At 49.6% G+C, this 15,999-nt stretch overlaps 1 protein-coding gene across 1 annotated transcript; it reads left to right on the top strand.

Moving 5' to 3' along the window:
* Positions 1 to 1,257: 1,257 nt before the first annotated feature.
* LOC122730513 (solute carrier family 22 member 12-like) lies at positions 1,258 to 13,543 on the top strand. The gene is made up of 12 exons (XM_043969654.1): positions 1,258 to 1,536; positions 1,667 to 1,920; positions 2,012 to 2,634; positions 3,046 to 3,149; positions 3,296 to 3,450; positions 5,944 to 6,112; positions 6,659 to 6,782; positions 8,961 to 9,076; positions 9,682 to 9,896; positions 11,210 to 11,318; positions 12,155 to 12,358; positions 13,429 to 13,543. The coding sequence occupies exons 3-12, from the start codon at positions 2,233 to 2,235 to the stop codon at positions 13,487 to 13,489; spliced, it is 1,659 nt and encodes a 552-aa protein (XP_043825589.1). The 5' UTR covers positions 1,258 to 1,536; positions 1,667 to 1,920; positions 2,012 to 2,232; the 3' UTR covers positions 13,490 to 13,543.
* Positions 13,544 to 15,999: the final 2,456 nt, after the last annotated feature.

The raw sequence follows: 15,999 nt of genomic DNA, 5'->3' as shown, positions 1-15,999 counted from the left end.
CTCTAGCCCTTAGCATAGTGCTTGGCACATGGTAGGTGCTTAACAAATGAATTTTTTTATTCATTTCTTCCTTCGGAAGGCAGCATCCTATAAGCAACTCTCACATCTGTCCTATCTATCCACAGTCACCTCCCTAGTTAAGGCCCTCATCACCTCCACAACCCCAGCAGCCTCCTAATTGGTTTCTCAGCCTCAAGGCTCTTCCTCTCTCTGATCCTTTATCCATAGCCAATGTTGTCAAGGCACAGGTCAGACCAGGTCATCTCCCTGGTCAAGAACCTTCCAGTTCTGACTCTGGGCTTTAGGGTAAAATACTTCTGTTTGGCATTTAAAATCCTTCACAATCTGACTTTCCTTCTAGACATATCAGCTTACTTCTGCTTGTGCTATCCACCTTTAAGTTATGTTGGCCCACTGACTTTTCCCTGTTGGTAACATTCTCATACTGGTAACATTCTATCTAGCTCAGTGCAGTGGCTGGAGTGTGGCATTCAGAATCAGGAAGACCTGAATTCAAATCCTGCCTCAGACACTGACCCTGGGCAAGTCACTTAACTTGTCTGTGCCTCAGTTTCCTTATCTGTAAAATGGGGGTGTAATCACACTTCCCTCATGGGGCTGTTGTGTCAGGTGAGTTAACCTATGTATGAGTTTCTTAAATCTAAAAGCAGCCAGACTTCATGGATACAAAGAGTTTTTGCCCACCTTTGCTCTTTCATTCTACAACCATTCAGTGAGGGAGTAATTCAGATCTTATTGCCCCCAAGGAAGGAAACTGAGACTCAGAGATGAAGTATCACACAGCTGGTGAACAGCGGATTTGTGGTTCATTGGATCACAGGGATTAGAACTGCAGTGAGCTAATATAAGACACCTGGGATCCTTGGTGAGTCCCTAGACTTGGGTAGGAAAAATGCCATCTTTATTTCCACCATCAACAACATTTCCCTGTTATTTAAAAACATGATTTTGAGGGGCAGCTAGGTGGCGCAGTGGATAGAGCACCGGCCCTGGAGTCAGGAGTACCTGAGTTCAAATCCGGCCTCAGACATTTAACACTTAATAGCTGTGTGACCCTGGGCAAGTCACTTAACCCCCATTGCCTCACTAAAAAAAAACCAAAAAAAACCCCAAAGCAAACAAACAAAAACATGATTTTGAGAAGGTATCCATAGGCTCTACCAAACAGCCACAGGGGTCTATGACACACAAAATGCTAAGAGTTTTGTATTTTCCATATGAGGAAACTGAGGCCTGGTTAGGAAAAATGTCTTGCCCAAGGCATCACAAATAGTAGTCAATGTGAGGATTCAAACCCAGGTCTCCAGCCTCCAAATCCTGTTCTTTTTCTACAGTGCCAAAAGTTGGATAAGGAGAAATGGGCTTTAATTGCAGCAAGAGGGATTGGGGCTAGACAGTAAAAAGAACTCCACGGCCCCGAGATTCTGAGTCACCGGATCCGATTGCAGATGACTGTTCTGGATCGTCATGGCCTAGAGATTTGGAATCTTTGGACAGACGCCCACCTCCCCACTGGTAGGTGACTGAAAGGCTGTGGGCGAATGCTCATTTACATAATGCTTTGTGCCAGGGGTAAGGTTAACCCCAAGGTTAACCGGGACAGGAACAAGACTAACCCCTGTTGCACTGATGTAATTTATAACAGGGTGAACTGAGACGGAGGCAGTTTGGCAAAATCTCTTCTGCTTGGATCTTACCTTTTCCCACGGATTCTGAAGTCCAGCATTTCCTCCAGACTGTCTCTGTCTTGGTTTGGGCCGGAAACTGCCGGGATCCTCACAGAGCCGGCCTTGGGGAGCACCCACCCAGGTAAACAGACCCTCTGAGAGAGGGCTGACCCCTTCCCCAGAAGATCTCCTGTAGACAAACTGAAGTCCAGGTTCCATGCAAGGCCAGCAGGTAGGTGGCTGTGAAGGTGGGGAACCAGGGGTCAATCATCTCATGATAAGATTTAGGGCTAATCATCTTGTCTCTCCCCCTTCTTTTACAGATGTGGAGACTAAGTGCCACACAGGGGGAATGATTTGCCCAAGGCCACACAGAGAGTGAGTGGCAGAGGTAAGACTGGGACTGAGGGCTTCTGGCCCTGGCGTGCAGAGCCTTCTAGTGGCTACATCACGTTTGCCTCTCGGGGCTGGTGTCTGCATAAGCTTACCTCAGGCTGGGCCCGCCTGGTCCTTGTGTCTCTGCGGCATCTCCAACGGGGCCCCCATGGCCTTTGCAGAACTCCTGGAACGTGTTGGCAGCCTGGGGAGGTTTCAGATCTTTCAGATCGTCTTTCTGGTCTTACCCATTGTATGTCTCACCACTCACAATCTGCTGGATAACTTCACAGCAGCCATTCCCAACCATCGCTGCTGGGTCCCCTTGCTGGACAGCGCCGCTGCCTCCACCAACGTTACCAGGGGCCTGGAATCTGATGCCCTCCTGAGAGTCTTCATCCCCCTGGACAGACACCGGAAGCCAGAGAGATGCCGTCGCTTCCTCCGTCCACAGTGGCAGCTGTTGGAACTCAATGCATCAACCCCAAACGCGAGCGAGGCGGACACAGAGCCTTGTCTGGATGGCTGGATCTATGACCACAGCGACTTCACCTCCACCATTGTGTCTGAGGTCAGGGGCTCCCTCCCCATCTTCCCTGCTTCCTCCCTCTAACTCCTCTCCCCCTCCCCATCTCCATTTGTAGCTCTTCGGAGATCCACCTAACACTCACATAGCTGGGCACATACCAGATGGCTTGTTTAGCATTGAAAAACTTTTCTTCCTGTCACCCTCCTCCTGCCCCCTTCTACTTTGAGTATAGAAAGCCTAAGGAGGTTGAGGCCTTGGGTTCGAGTACCAGCACTGCTGCTCATGATCTGTGTGATCTTGGGGAAGCCCTTCCCTCTCTGTGTGCCAGCTGACATCCCAGGTTCTAAGGGGCTTCTCAGGCCTGATGTTCCATGTTCCAAGGCCCCTCCCAGCCCTGACAGTATAGGAAGCAGCTTCTCTCAACCTCTGCTGTTGGCTTCCCTTCTGATGTAGTGGAATATGGTGTGTGACTGGCAGTTCCTGAAGCCCATGGCTCAGTCTATATACATGCTTGGCATTATGGTTGGAGCCATTATATGTGGTCCTGTCTCTGACAGGTGAGTGTTTTTCTGTTTTAAGCTACTCTCATTCCCCCAGCTCCATACAGATCCATCAGCACTGGGGACAGAGCTCTTGGGGGACCCCTGGCCATCCGGCATCTTTGTCCCACCGGGTCACACCAGATTCACTTCCTGTGTCACAGGTTTGGGCGGAGGCTGGTACTGAGCTGTTGCTACCTGCAGATGGCCATCACTGGTACCTGTTCTGCTGTTGTCCCAAAGTTCACCATTTACTGCTGCCTGCGTTTCCTATCAGCCTTTGCTGTGGCTGGCATCATGATGAACACTGGGACACTCTGTAAGTATGGCCCCATGATCCTATCCCAAACCCTGAAATCACGCCCAGAGACCTCCTCTCTCCTCTTAGAATCTAGCCCAAGGCCAGGCATATAGCAGGTGCCTAATAAATGTTTGTTGAATTACTGAAAGACTAGAGGGATGCTTGCTTGATGAATGAATGGAAGACTGAATGGATGAGTGGATGAGTGAATGAATAGATGGCAGGATGAATTAATGACTGGATATATGGATGGATGGAAAGATGGATTCATAGATGCATGGATAAATTTATAGACAGATATATTACATGCTGCTGAACATTACAGGAGAAAGTAACTCGTGTTGAGTGTTTTTACTGCAAATTTATGATATGTAATTTCAACTGGGTCTTCACTACTGCATGGTAATACTTTTATTCTTCTGTGATAGTCTACTCCCTATGGATACTTGTCCAACCTCTTCCCTCTCTCCTCCTTCCTCCTTCCCACTTCCTCCTGGCATAGAACCTTAACTCCTATTCTACTGGGAAAATAGAGGCCATCTGTCTTTAGCCTCCTCTTCTCTCCCACTCCATATCTCAAAGCCCCTCTTAGTTACCCTTTACCCTTGACAAAATTGTGCCCTTGATTTCATCTTTCATCTCATCTAGGGCTTTGCCTCCTCAATCATCCCTTTCTTCCTTTCATCTTTAATCTATCCTTATACGCTGACTTCTTCTCTACAACCTATAAATGTGTCCACACTTTCCTAATTCTGAAAAGTCCCTTACCATCCTTGGACGCTGTCATCTCCAATTATCCCAACTTTAATCCTAGCCCTACTCTTAACCCAGTAACCCCAAATTGTTCTTCCTTTCACTTGGAGTCAAACCCCAAGAAACTCTTCCCTTGGTGTCTTTGTTTCCTCCCTTCCCACTCCCTTCTCAGTTCTTTGCAGTCTGGCTCAAGACCCCACCACTTGACTGACTCCAAGATGATCAAGGATTTCTTAATTATTCAAATTGAATGGCCTTTTCTCAGTTCTCTTTCCTCCTGATCTCTCTAAAGTGTTTAACACTATCTCTATCACATCCACTTCCCCCTTCCCCTGCACTTATCTTGGTTCTCTTTCTGTGTATTTGATTATTCCTTAGTCTCTATTACCAGATCTTCATCTTCTTTCATTTACTGAGGCAGCTAGGTGGTGCAATGGATAGAACATTGGACCTGAAGTTTGGAAGACCTGAGTTAAAATCTGACCTCAGACACCTACTAGCTATGTGACCCTGGGCAAGTCACTTAACCTCTTTCTGCCTCAATTTCCTCATCTGTAAAACAGGGATAATAATATCATCTACCTTCCAAGGATTGTTGTGGGGATCAAATGAGAACATAAGCACAGCACTTTGTGAACTTCAAAGTGCTATCTAACTGCGGACTATTATTACCCAATAACTGCAGATGTTTCCTAAAGCCCTCTCCTTTTATTCCTCTGCACTCTCTCATTTGATGAAACCATTGATTCTCACAAGTTCGACTATCCTCCATATCTATATAGTCAGTCCTAATCTCTCTCCCAGGATCACCAACCTTCTGCTGGACAGCTCCACCTGATGTCTCCCACAGACATATCCAAAACACAACTCATTACCTCCCCCCCCCCCCCCCGCCCCCGCCCCGCCCCCGAACAACCTTTTATCCAGAATTCCTTCACTTCTATTGCAGGCACCAGCATCCTACTCTCTGAGGTGTACAAGTTCAGTCATTACTCACGTTTCTCCCTCAGCTCTCATATCCATTTTTTGTGCCTTGGATCCCCACAATATCCCTCCATGGTCTTGTTCTTTCCTCTTTCCACTCTCCACTCCTTATGGCCACCACCCTAGCTCAGGGCCTCATCAGCTCTCACTTGGACTATTGCAATGGTCTTCTAATGGGTGCAGCTGTCTTTAGCATGCCCCCTCCCCCTGCAACTCCACAGCCACCAGTGACATTCCTAAAATGCACAGGTTTGACCAATTCACTCTTTATGCTCAAAAATCTTCCCTGCTGCCTCTAGGAAAAAATACATATGCCTCTGATTTTCATTGTAAACCCCTTCACTATTTGGTTTCCACCAATCTCCTTAGTCTTAGTAAGAGAATTGTGAAATGGAATGAACCACACTGACTCCATCTTGTGACTCAGTTCTGGATCTAGCTCAGGAGCCCCCTTGTGCTTATCTCCCCTTCCCCCAGTTATAAGCACTCTCTCCTTCTTGAAAGTGTGTTGGACATACTTCATATTTACTCCCCTGGGTAAATGTTGTAAACCACCCCCCAAGATACTCTAAATTCCTTGAAGATAAAGTAGGTTTTGTTTCTGTCTGAGTACACCCAGTACTTTGTATATAGAACATGCTTGATAAATGTTTGCCAAACTGAATTGAATTGAATGGATGGATGACTGAACAGATGAAAGGATGGCTGCATGGATGAGTGGATGAATGATGAATAACTGAGTCAAGTCACTCTTGTGTCTGGATTTCCTTTCAGTGATGGAGTGGACAAAAACCCAGGCTCGGGCCAGGGTGATGACAATAAATGCCCTTGGGTTTAGCTTTGGCCAGGCCTTGCTGGCAGGGGTCGCCTATGCCATCCGAGACTGGTGCATCCTCCAACTGATCATGTCTGTGCCCTTCTTCCTCTTCTTTCTGTCTTCATGGTCAGTGCCACTAGGGGCTCCACTTGGGATGGATTTCTTGTGGCCAAGGTTACATGAGTGGGGAATTTTTCACACTTGGGGAGCAGTGAGGCTGGCCACTGCCACCCCTTGAAGACCAGGACTGATGTCTATGTATTGTTCAGCCACTACAGCCAAAACAGGTTGTTGTTTTGCCATTAATCAGTTAGAATACCTAGGAGAGATTCATGCTATCCTACCAAGGTGGGTGGAAGGATGAGGGGAGTGGGGGGGGGAGTTTGGGGGTGAGGGGGATGGGACCGAGGCCCAGAGTTTGTGTTCAAGATAGAGGCAGAGCCAAGGCTAGAGCACAGGTCACCAGATCCCAGTCCAAGGCTCATCCTGCCATACCTCATTGCTTCCCCATCCCATCTGGCACAACCAGGATGCTTTTCTAGTACCCACTGAGGCGCTTTGCTTGGAGAACACATAAGCCAGAAAGGCGGCAAGATTCCAGGATGGGGGGGCGGGCCATGTGGTTCTCCCCTTCAGAATCAGCAGGGCAGGTGGATCCTATTTGTTAAACAGGTGGCTGGCAGAGTCTGCCCGTTGGCTCATCATCACAGGAAAAATAGATCGAGGGCTCCAGGCACTCAGGAAGGTGGCAGGGATGAATGGAAAGAAGGGTGCTAGAGACACCTTGACCATCGAGGTAAGAAGGGTTGGGCTCCTTCAGGGAACTGAGGAATGGGGTTGGACGTGTCCCATTGGCCCCTTTTCCTGTCCACAAGGCAGCCTTGGGCAGGGCTGGGAGTAGAGAAGCTCTGCCCTGGAGCCCCGGGGCTCCTGGTAAGCCTCCACCTCCAAGTAAAAGTTCAGGAAGGAGCACGAGATCTGGAGCCAGGGGACTGGCTGAGAAACTTTGAGCAAGTTTCTTACTGCCCCTGAGCCTTAGTTTCCTCAAAGGATCTGAGTTGGAAGGGACTTCAGAGGCATCTGAGCCAAAGAATTCCTGACTTTCTAATACATACACATGTGTATGTATATGTACATGAATAGAGTATTTATGTATGTATAAATGTGTATATAAACACGAGGTCACCCAGGTTCTGCATGAAGACCTCTCTTTAAGGAGGAAGGGTTCATCACCCCCCCCAGCCAGTCCATTCCCATTTCAAACAGATCAAATTCTCCACAAGTTTTTTCTTCTAACCGAAATCTGCCTCTTTTCAGTTTCTCTCACTGCTCCCAGTTCTGGTCTCTGGTGCAAAGTGAATATTAACCCTCTCCTCCCTATGAAAACCTTTTCAGTATGCAAAGAAAGCCATCGCATCCCCCCTACACCTTCTCTTCTCTGGGATAAACACCCTCCCCTTCCCCCAATGGACTCAAGCCCCTTAAATATCCTGGCCAGCCTCCTCCAGATGATGCACTCCAGCTTGGCAGCCAATCAGCATGCATTTTTTTTTTTTTTTGCGGGGCAATAGGGGTTAAGTGACTTGCCCAGGGTCACACAGCTAGTAAGTGTCAAGTGTCTGAGGCCGGATTTGAACTCAGGGACTCCTGAATCCAGGGCCGATGCTCTATCCACTACAGCACCTAGCTGCCCCAGTCCACTCTTTGTGGAGTGGGAGAAAGTCTTTATTCAGGTCTCTTTGAGGACTGACACCTACAATCTTAAGCAACTGCAATCATAGATCACATCTTTAGGTTTATAAAGCACTTTCCTCACAGTAAAGCTGGAAGACAGGGCTACTATGCTACCCTTACTTTATATGTGGGGAAACTGAGGCTCAGACAGCGTTGTTCAGTTGTGTCCAATTCTTCTTGACTCCATGGACCCATAGCACGTCAATACTGTCCGTGGGATTTTCTTGGTACATGATACTGGATCGGTTTGTCAGTTCCTTCTCCAGTGGATTAAGACAAACAGGGGTTAAGTGACTAGCCCAGGGTCACACAGCTAGTAAGTGTCCAAGGCTGGATCTGGAGTGAACTATCCACTGTGCCATCTAGCCGCCCCAAGTTAGGCAGCTAACACTAACACTAACCCTACCTGCCCTGAGTGGTAGATAGTATAGCAGTTGTGATTGGAACCCAAGCATCCTGGGTCTAAATTCAGTGCTCTCTGGCCCTCTCGTGGAGGTGGCAGTGCCAGGGCCAGGGCCTCGGGCAGCCAGAATCTGTGCCTTCAGCTCAGCCTATTCCTAACTCTTTCCTACCTGTCCCTCCACCTTCTCAACCAGGTTCCCCAAGATAGTAGAACTTGGTGTTCTTTGCACAGGGCGCCCCCTGGTGGTCAGGCATCTTAGGCTCAGTCAGGTCATCTTGTCTAATTGCCTCATTTTACAGATGAGGAAACTGACATTTATCTATACAAGTGTGGCAACTTGCCCAGGGTCATATAGGAAGTCAGTATTGGAGGAGTTATCTGAACCCAAGTCTTCCTGACTCCTAAGCCTGTCGGTCTAGGACAAGGGGGAATCCACGGGGAGGTGGGAGACACTCTGGCCGATCAGAAAGTCCTAGTAGCCATTGAATAGCTGAGTCTGATCATAGGTTGTCAGAAGTGGGAGGGGTCATTTCACCCCCCATTTTACGGATGAAGAAACTGAGATCCAGAGAAGGGAAGGGACTTACCAGGGAGGGTCCCAAAGCAGGTTGGGACAGAACTAGTTATTTTGATTCCTGGGCCAGGGTCCTTTCCTTTAGCCCTCATCCAAGGGATGCCAGTGGCCAAAACAATGTAAACAGAGTAGATCAGGGCATAGAAGTCCATGGTCCAGAAAGATTTCTAGAGAAAGATCTTTCCTGGTGACAGTCATGGGCAGAGAGAATTCAGGACATGTATGACTCCCAGTTCTTTCTCTCCTTGTGTCTCCCTTCCCAGATTGTGATATCCACCATGCAGGAAGAATTAACAGTGACCAAGGCCCAGCACTCAACAGTGGATCTCTTCCGAACCCCTGAGCTGCGCAAGCGGTTTTGTTGCATGCTTTCTGTGTGGTGGGTTCTTCTGCCTGTGGCAAGCTGAGTCCCAGTCTGGGGACCATGGGGGCCATTCCCGGCTTCATAGAATGGAAGGAGCCAGAGGCTGGCTCAGGAAAGTGGGGAGGGATGAAGGTCCACTCTAACCCCTCCCATCATCCCCTTCCCATCCAGCCTGGCAGGAGAGGGAATAAAACTCAGCAAAGCTAGGCCAGCCTCCCTAGAGTCATCTAGCAATAAGTATTGTGTGCCCACTGGTGAGCCTCAGCTCAGGAAGATAATGTGCTCAGCATTCCCCCATGAGGTGTGCCTGTCCTGGGAAGCACAAGCAGCCTCTACTAAAGGAAACCACAGAATCACTGAACATCAGAGCCAAGGGTAAGGGTAGGGACCTGAGGACAGAGAACGTCAGAGCTGGGAAGGACCTTAGATTAGAAAACCAATCTGATTGGGAGGTGTGGGGGGAGGCAAGGAACCTTAGAACACAAAATATCAGATGTGGAATGTCTCCATCAGGAACATGCTGGCCCCCAGGGGAAAGCTGGAAAGACCCCAGATAACCATGGTGGGCAGGGGGAGAGTGCCCTCACCCCCTGCCTCTTTCTGCTGCCCTCTCTCCTAAGGTTCGCCTTTGGTTTCACCTTCTATGGTGTAGCCCTGGACCTGCAGAGCCTCGGGAGCAATATTTTCTTGCTCCAGGTACTCTTTGGGGCCATCGATATCCCAAACAAGATGGGTGCCTTCTTCACCATGAACCACCTGGGTCGGCGCCTCACCCAAGCAGGCTCCTTGATCCTGGCTGGTCTCTGCATTTTGGCCAACACGGTGGTATCCCAGGGTGAGTCAGGGATGACTAGGAGCCGTTTGGTCCCTTTGCTCAGTTCCCCAAGCACTTGTAAACACCCGGTACGTGCCAGGCACTAAGCAAGGTCCTGGAAGTACAAAGACAAACATCAAAGTTGCTGCCCTCCAAGAGCTCACAATCTAGTGTTTATTTATTTATTTATTTATTTATTTTTTTGTGGGGCAATGAGGGTTAAGTGACTTGCCCAGGGTCACACAGCTAGTAAGTGTCAAGTGTCTGAGGCCGGATTTGAACTCAGGTCCTCCTGAATCCAGGGCCGGTGCTCTATCCACTGCACCACCCAGCCGCCCCTCTACAGTCTACTGTTAAAACGCAAAATCTCATGTCTCTGCTCTTTAATGCCCAAGGACTAGGTTCCCCTAATCTTTTGGGGGTTAGGGTGTCAAGGAATCTTCCTGTGGTTTTAGTGACCAGTCTCAAGAGCATCTGGATGGTGGATACAGTACCTCAGCTCAGCCCTCTGATACAGGCGACTCTGTGAATGACTGACCAAGGCAACCTCACCCATTGTCCCCGATGGCTCTAGTCCTCAGCAGCAGCAATAATGACAATTAGCTCTGATGGAGTCTTACCCACACTATTCCATTTGAGCCTGACAATAACCCTAGCACAGATTCTCTCATCATCCCATTTTACAGGCAAGAAAACTGAGGCCAATAGTAATAATAATAGCTAGCATTGACATAGGGCTCTAAGACTTGCAGAGTGATCTACAAACATGATCTCACGGGATCCATGGAATTCAAACCCAGGTCTTACTGACTCTGAGGTTGCAATGCCGCACCTCCTGTCATAAGAAGATAGATTTAAAATTGGAAGGAAACTTTGAGAAAACTGAGGTCAAAAGAGGTTCGATGACTTGGCCAAGGTCACACAGATAGTAAGCAGAAGAGGAAGGATTTGGGCCTCCTATTAATCAACGATCTGTTATTAGGTGCTTTCTGTGTGCTAAGCACTGTGCCAGGGACTGGAGATACGAAACCATAAATGAAACGGTGTCTACCCTCAAGGAGCTGATGTTCTCTCAGGGAGAATATGGACACACATAAGCAAATACACAAAATATAAATGTTCTATAAGGGAGACAATCTATGGAGATACAATATACAGATAGATACAAAATATTCTTTCTGTTGTCTGGGAAGCAGCTGGCTGGCTGAGCAAGGGGCTTTGATCCCCTCTGGCTGGGTTTCCCCTGCCCTATCACACATCCCCTAACCCTCCTCTTTTCCCCCCTCTGCCCCATGCCCCCACCTTCCTCTCTCCCTCCCCATCATTTCCCGTAGAGCTGCAGACCCTGCGGGTGACCCTGGCTGTGCTGGGAATAGGGTTCCTGGGCTCGACCTATACCACTCTTATTGTCTACTGCAGTGAGCTCTTCCCCACAGTGCTCAGGTAAGGACAGGTGAGGGCCTGGGGGATGCTGAGCTCCGTGTCCAGTGCCACGAATGTGCAGGGCTACCTTGTACCTTTCTGATCTGGGGATGGGATCTGGGAGCTGGGCAGAGCTGCTGCTACTCAACCAGGATGCACTTGGCTGGATCTGCTCTTGTGGCATGTTGTGTGGGCTCATGCAGGATGTGAGGCGTGACCCAGGCCAGTGCCAGGGTCTATTAATTGCCCTCTCCACAGGCGCTTGCTCTCTCTCTCTCTCTCTCTCTCTCTCTCTCTCTCTCTCTCTCTCTCACACACACACACACACACACACACACACACACACACGCACACACACACACACACACACACACGCACACACACGCACACACACACAATGGTGCCAAGGCTTTGCTGCCCATACCTCTCAGCTTCTGTAGTCTCCATTCCTTCTCTGAACAGACCAAACACTCCCTCCCTGTCTGGTAGCACATCTTCCCTCATGACTCTCATTCCCCAAGAGCAGTAGCCATTTGTCTCTTCCACCCTTTGCATACCTGTAGTTTTCCCTGACCCGGACACCCCTGAATGTCCCTGAGGAAGTGGAAGGGCTTCCCTCTCTCCCTCCCCTCTTGGTTTGCTCCTGTGCTTGGACCTTCTAGAGGGAGTTTGGCCTCCCAGCTCTGTCCTGTCCCATCTCCTGACACTCAGGGGCCTCCCTGGAGCAGACAGTAAAGGCAGGGACAGTGCCCTGTGTAAGCAGCGCGTGGGCACTCAGGACAGTGTCCTGGCGGGGCTGAGCAGGGCTGCACATACTGCCCCATCCTGCTTCCCCATGACCATCCTGTCCTCCACAGAATGACTGCAACAGGTGGGGGGCAGATGGTCGCACGTCTGGGCTCTATCCTGGGGCCTCTGGTGAGGCTTCTGGGCCAGTTCAACCCTTTGCTGCCCCTGTTCATCTACGGAGGTGTTCCGGTCATCACGGGCCTCATTTCCCTCCTCTTGCCTGAAACCCTCAACCTGCCGCTACCAGACACTATCCAGGATGTCGAGAGTGGGTGAGTGGGCCCTGCCTGGGCAGGAGGGCCTGGCTGGGAGAGAGGGGGCCACTGAGCCACCCTGCAATGGGGGCAGGGCTCTCCATAGACCCGCTGGGAGCAGCCTCCCAAAAGAACATCTTCCTACAGGGGTGAGATGCTAGGGAGGCTGCGGTCCTTATCTTGTTCTGAGGGCAGACACTGGCAGCACAAAGAGGCAGCTCCTGCCCCTATGGAGCATACGTGCTGACTGGGGAGGTGAGCCCTATATAATATAGGAAGTAGCTGTCAGTTAGTCAACAATCTCCTCTAAAGAGCCTACTATGCTTTGTGCTGGAGACATGAAGACATAAAGACACCTTCCTGCACGTCCCCCAGCCCTATGAGGTAGGCAGTGTAGGCATTGGTATTCCCATTTTACAAAGAAGACGGGGTTCAGAGACCTTTACCTCTACAATGAACCAAGGCTCAACCAGCTCAAAAATGTCAGGGCTGGGACTCAAACTCAGGTCTTTGGAGTGCAAAACCCATGTTCTTTCCCATTATCATCCACTGTTTCCTAGAGGACTAGAGGACTTCCTCCTTCCCTCCCCCCTTTTCTTTCTTTTCCTTCCTTTTTTTTTTTTTTTTTTTTTTTTGGTGAGGCACTTGGGGTTAAGTGACCTGCCCAGGGTCACACAGCTAGTAAGTGGCAAGTGGTTGAGGCAGGATTTGAACTCAGGTCCTCCTGACTTCAACTTCCTTTTTCTTTCTTTTCCTTCCTTCCTTCTCTTTTTCTTTTTTCCTTCCTTCTTTCCTGCCTTCTTTCATTTCTCTCTCTTCTTTTTTCTTTTCCTTCCTTCCTTCTCTCTTTTTCTTTCTTTTTCTTCCTTCCTTCCTTCCTTCCTTCCTTCCTTCCTTCCTTCCTTCCTTCCTTCCTTCCTTCCTTCTTTTCTTCCTTCCTTCTTTCCTTTCTCCCTCCCTTCCTCCTTCCCTCCCTCCCTTCCTAAAACCTCCAATCTCTTTAGATAAAGTGATGTCCAAATGTGATTGTTACTATTCCTTCCAGCTCTAAATTTATGGGTACTAGTTTCTCTTTCTTTCTCTTGCAGGAGCCCCAGAACAAAAGGTGCTAAGCCAGGAGAGAGTGCTGTGAAGCTGACGAGGTTGTAGGACAGTACTGAGAGGCCACAGGCCAGGGCAGAGCCAAGCATGAAGGCTGTCCCTTCTCTAGGCTCTGAAAGGGTGACGTTCTGCCCCTCATAGGCAGCCATAGTGCGGGGACAGTATCTTGGGTCTGATGTGAGCACTTGGGGCACTCCCCCAGGGCCGTCCTCTCCCTGCTCCCCCCTTTCTCCTTGATCCACATTCTCCCATTAGCCCCCTCCTTCTGCTGTCCAAAAGCTGTCCAAGACGCCTCGGGCCTGAACACAGCCACAGAGGTTTCCTTCTGAGCCCTGATTCCAAACACTGACACCACATCTCCAGTCCCAAGGGCCTCCTCACTTTCTCTCCTCCCCAGCCCTGGATTTCCTCTGCCTTTGCTGTGGCAGCGGAGACTGTGGAATTGGAGTAAGAGGATCTGAGTTCAAATCCTGACCCTTCCCACATCCTTCCTGCGTGACCTTGGACAAGTCACTTATCCCCCCTGACTATTTGGACAAGATTACTCTTGGCTCTTTTCCAGCTCTCTGTCTTTCATGTATGGCCTGCCACTTTCTCTTGTTGCCCTTCAGGGGAGGCCCTGCCACAGTAGAGCTTGGGCCTAGGTCTGGCAGGCATGACTGCCCTGGCCAGGGTCCCAAGAGGGCTTAGGATTCTCCCTGCCCCCTCCAGTCCTATGCACTTCTGGGTATGGAGGATGGGGGAGGGGAGCAGGGCATGGGCTGCTATTTTTTTCTTCTGGTGTTGGGGCTTTCCTAAGACCTAGAGTTAAGCATCCTTCCTCTCCCCCAAAAGGAGGCACCTCTTGGCTTTTCTTTCTTCTCTGCTAACTGGTCTCCTGGTTCTGTCTTGTATGGGCCTTCAATAGACCCAGTCCACATGCAATTCAGCAAACATTTGCTGAATGGATATATTCTATTCCTTCCCAGTAAAATGTAAGCTCTCAAGGGAAAGAAATGTTTTGCTTAGTTCCTAGCAAGTGCCTGGCATCTAGTAGGTGCTTAATAAATGCTTGCTGATTGACTGAATGATTGATACATGTATCTCACTGTGTGAGAGGCCCCATGCTGGACCCTGGTGATACTAAGTTTAAAAGTTGTCCCTGAGGGCAGCTAGGTGGCACAGTGGATAAAGCACTGGCCCTGGATTCAGGAGGACCAGAGTTCAAATCTGGCCTCAGACACTTGACACTTACTAGCTGTGTGACCTTGGGCAAGTCACTTAACCCTCATTGCCCCGCAAAAACAAACAAACCAAACAAACAAACCAAAAACCAAAAAAAAAAAACCTCAATAGTTCTCCCTGTCTCCAAAGTGGACCAAAAGATTTGGATTAGTAAACATATATATGTATGGATGTGTGTATAGGTAGATGTGTGTGTACCCACATGGAGTTTGGGGGAGAGGTAGAGAGGCGTGACTCATACACAGGGGAGCATCTTCCAAGACCCAGGCCGAGGCTGTGGGAAGATTGAAGAAAGGACAGGACTCTCCCCTGGAGAAGTGGAGGTTTCCTGGGGGAAAGGCCTGGAAGGAAGTGCAGGCTCTCAGTAAATGGTAATGGGAGCAAGCTGGAAACTTTAGGGGTAGCTCTGACTCCACAGATGGGAGAAGATGGTGGAGATGATTTGGCCTGGCTTGGTGGGACACAGATTGTGTGAAAGGGCTGATGAGGATGCTGTGCCCGGGCCTGGGAGGGAGCCCCTTCTCATCTTTACATCTCAGAATCTATGTCTTCTTTCAAGGCTCAGCTGAGGCATCACCTCCCCCAGGAAGCCTTCTCTGATTCCCTCAGCAGCCAGCATCTTCTCCCACCTCAAATCACTGTCTTTATTTATCTGCGTACATTTTACGCTCCACACTGTGTCCACAGGCACACACAAGGCAAGGGGAGTGTAGGCTCCCTGAGGGCAGAGCCCATGGCATTTTGGTCTCTGCATCCCCATCACCTAAAAGTAGGAGCTTGCTGAATCCAGCAAGCCAAGGACGAGGGGGATTTTAGGGCCCACTTCCCTGTCTGGAAGATGGGCAAAAGGTTGAGGCAGAGAAGGGAGGAGGGGGCCCAGGGACTGGTGGACAGAGTTCACAGAAGACCCTGCCCTGGGAAAACCCAGGAGCCAGAATCTGGCATCTCCTTTCCCTCTGCATGTGGAAGGGAGACTCTGGGGTGAGAAGCATCTTCAGAAATCCTGAATCCCAAGATTCCTTGTTTCTCTGGCCTTCTTCCCTGGGCCCCTATTCCCCCTGGACTAACCAGGCTTGGTAGTATCAGATCTGAATTTGAATTCTGTTTGACTTTGTCGCCTTGGCCCAGTCTATTGCTGGCTCTGGGACTCTGTTTCTTCATTTGTAAAATGACCTTTAAGGTCCCCTTGGATTCTCTATTCTCCCCAGCTCTCCTCTACCAGGAACTTAAGGGAGGTCAGTCTCTCTCTCTCTCTCACCAGATCCCATCTGGTCGCCCCCCATGACCTCTGCCTGGGAGGTGAAGGTGGGGCATGGAGGCCTCTGGGTAAATCA

Source organism: Dromiciops gliroides, chromosome 6, assembly GCF_019393635.1.
Source record: "Dromiciops gliroides isolate mDroGli1 chromosome 6, mDroGli1.pri, whole genome shotgun sequence".
NCBI lineage: Eukaryota > Metazoa > Chordata > Mammalia > Microbiotheria > Microbiotheriidae > Dromiciops > Dromiciops gliroides.
The sequence above is the reverse complement of the archived record's forward strand: the minus strand, read 5'-3'. Positions and strand labels throughout refer to the sequence as shown.

Coding starts and splice junctions, on each gene's coding strand:
- LOC122730513 (XM_043969654.1), top strand. CDS start 2,233: ATGGCCTTTGCAGAACTCCTGGAACGTGTTGGCAGCCTGGGGAGGTTT. Junction 2,635..3,045: donor CCTCCACCATTGTGTCTGAG/GTCAGGGGCTCC, acceptor CTTCTGATGTAG/TGGAATATGGTGTGTGACTG. Junction 3,451..5,943: donor GATGAACACTGGGACACTCT/GTAAGTATGGCC, acceptor ATTTCCTTTCAG/TGATGGAGTGGACAAAAACC.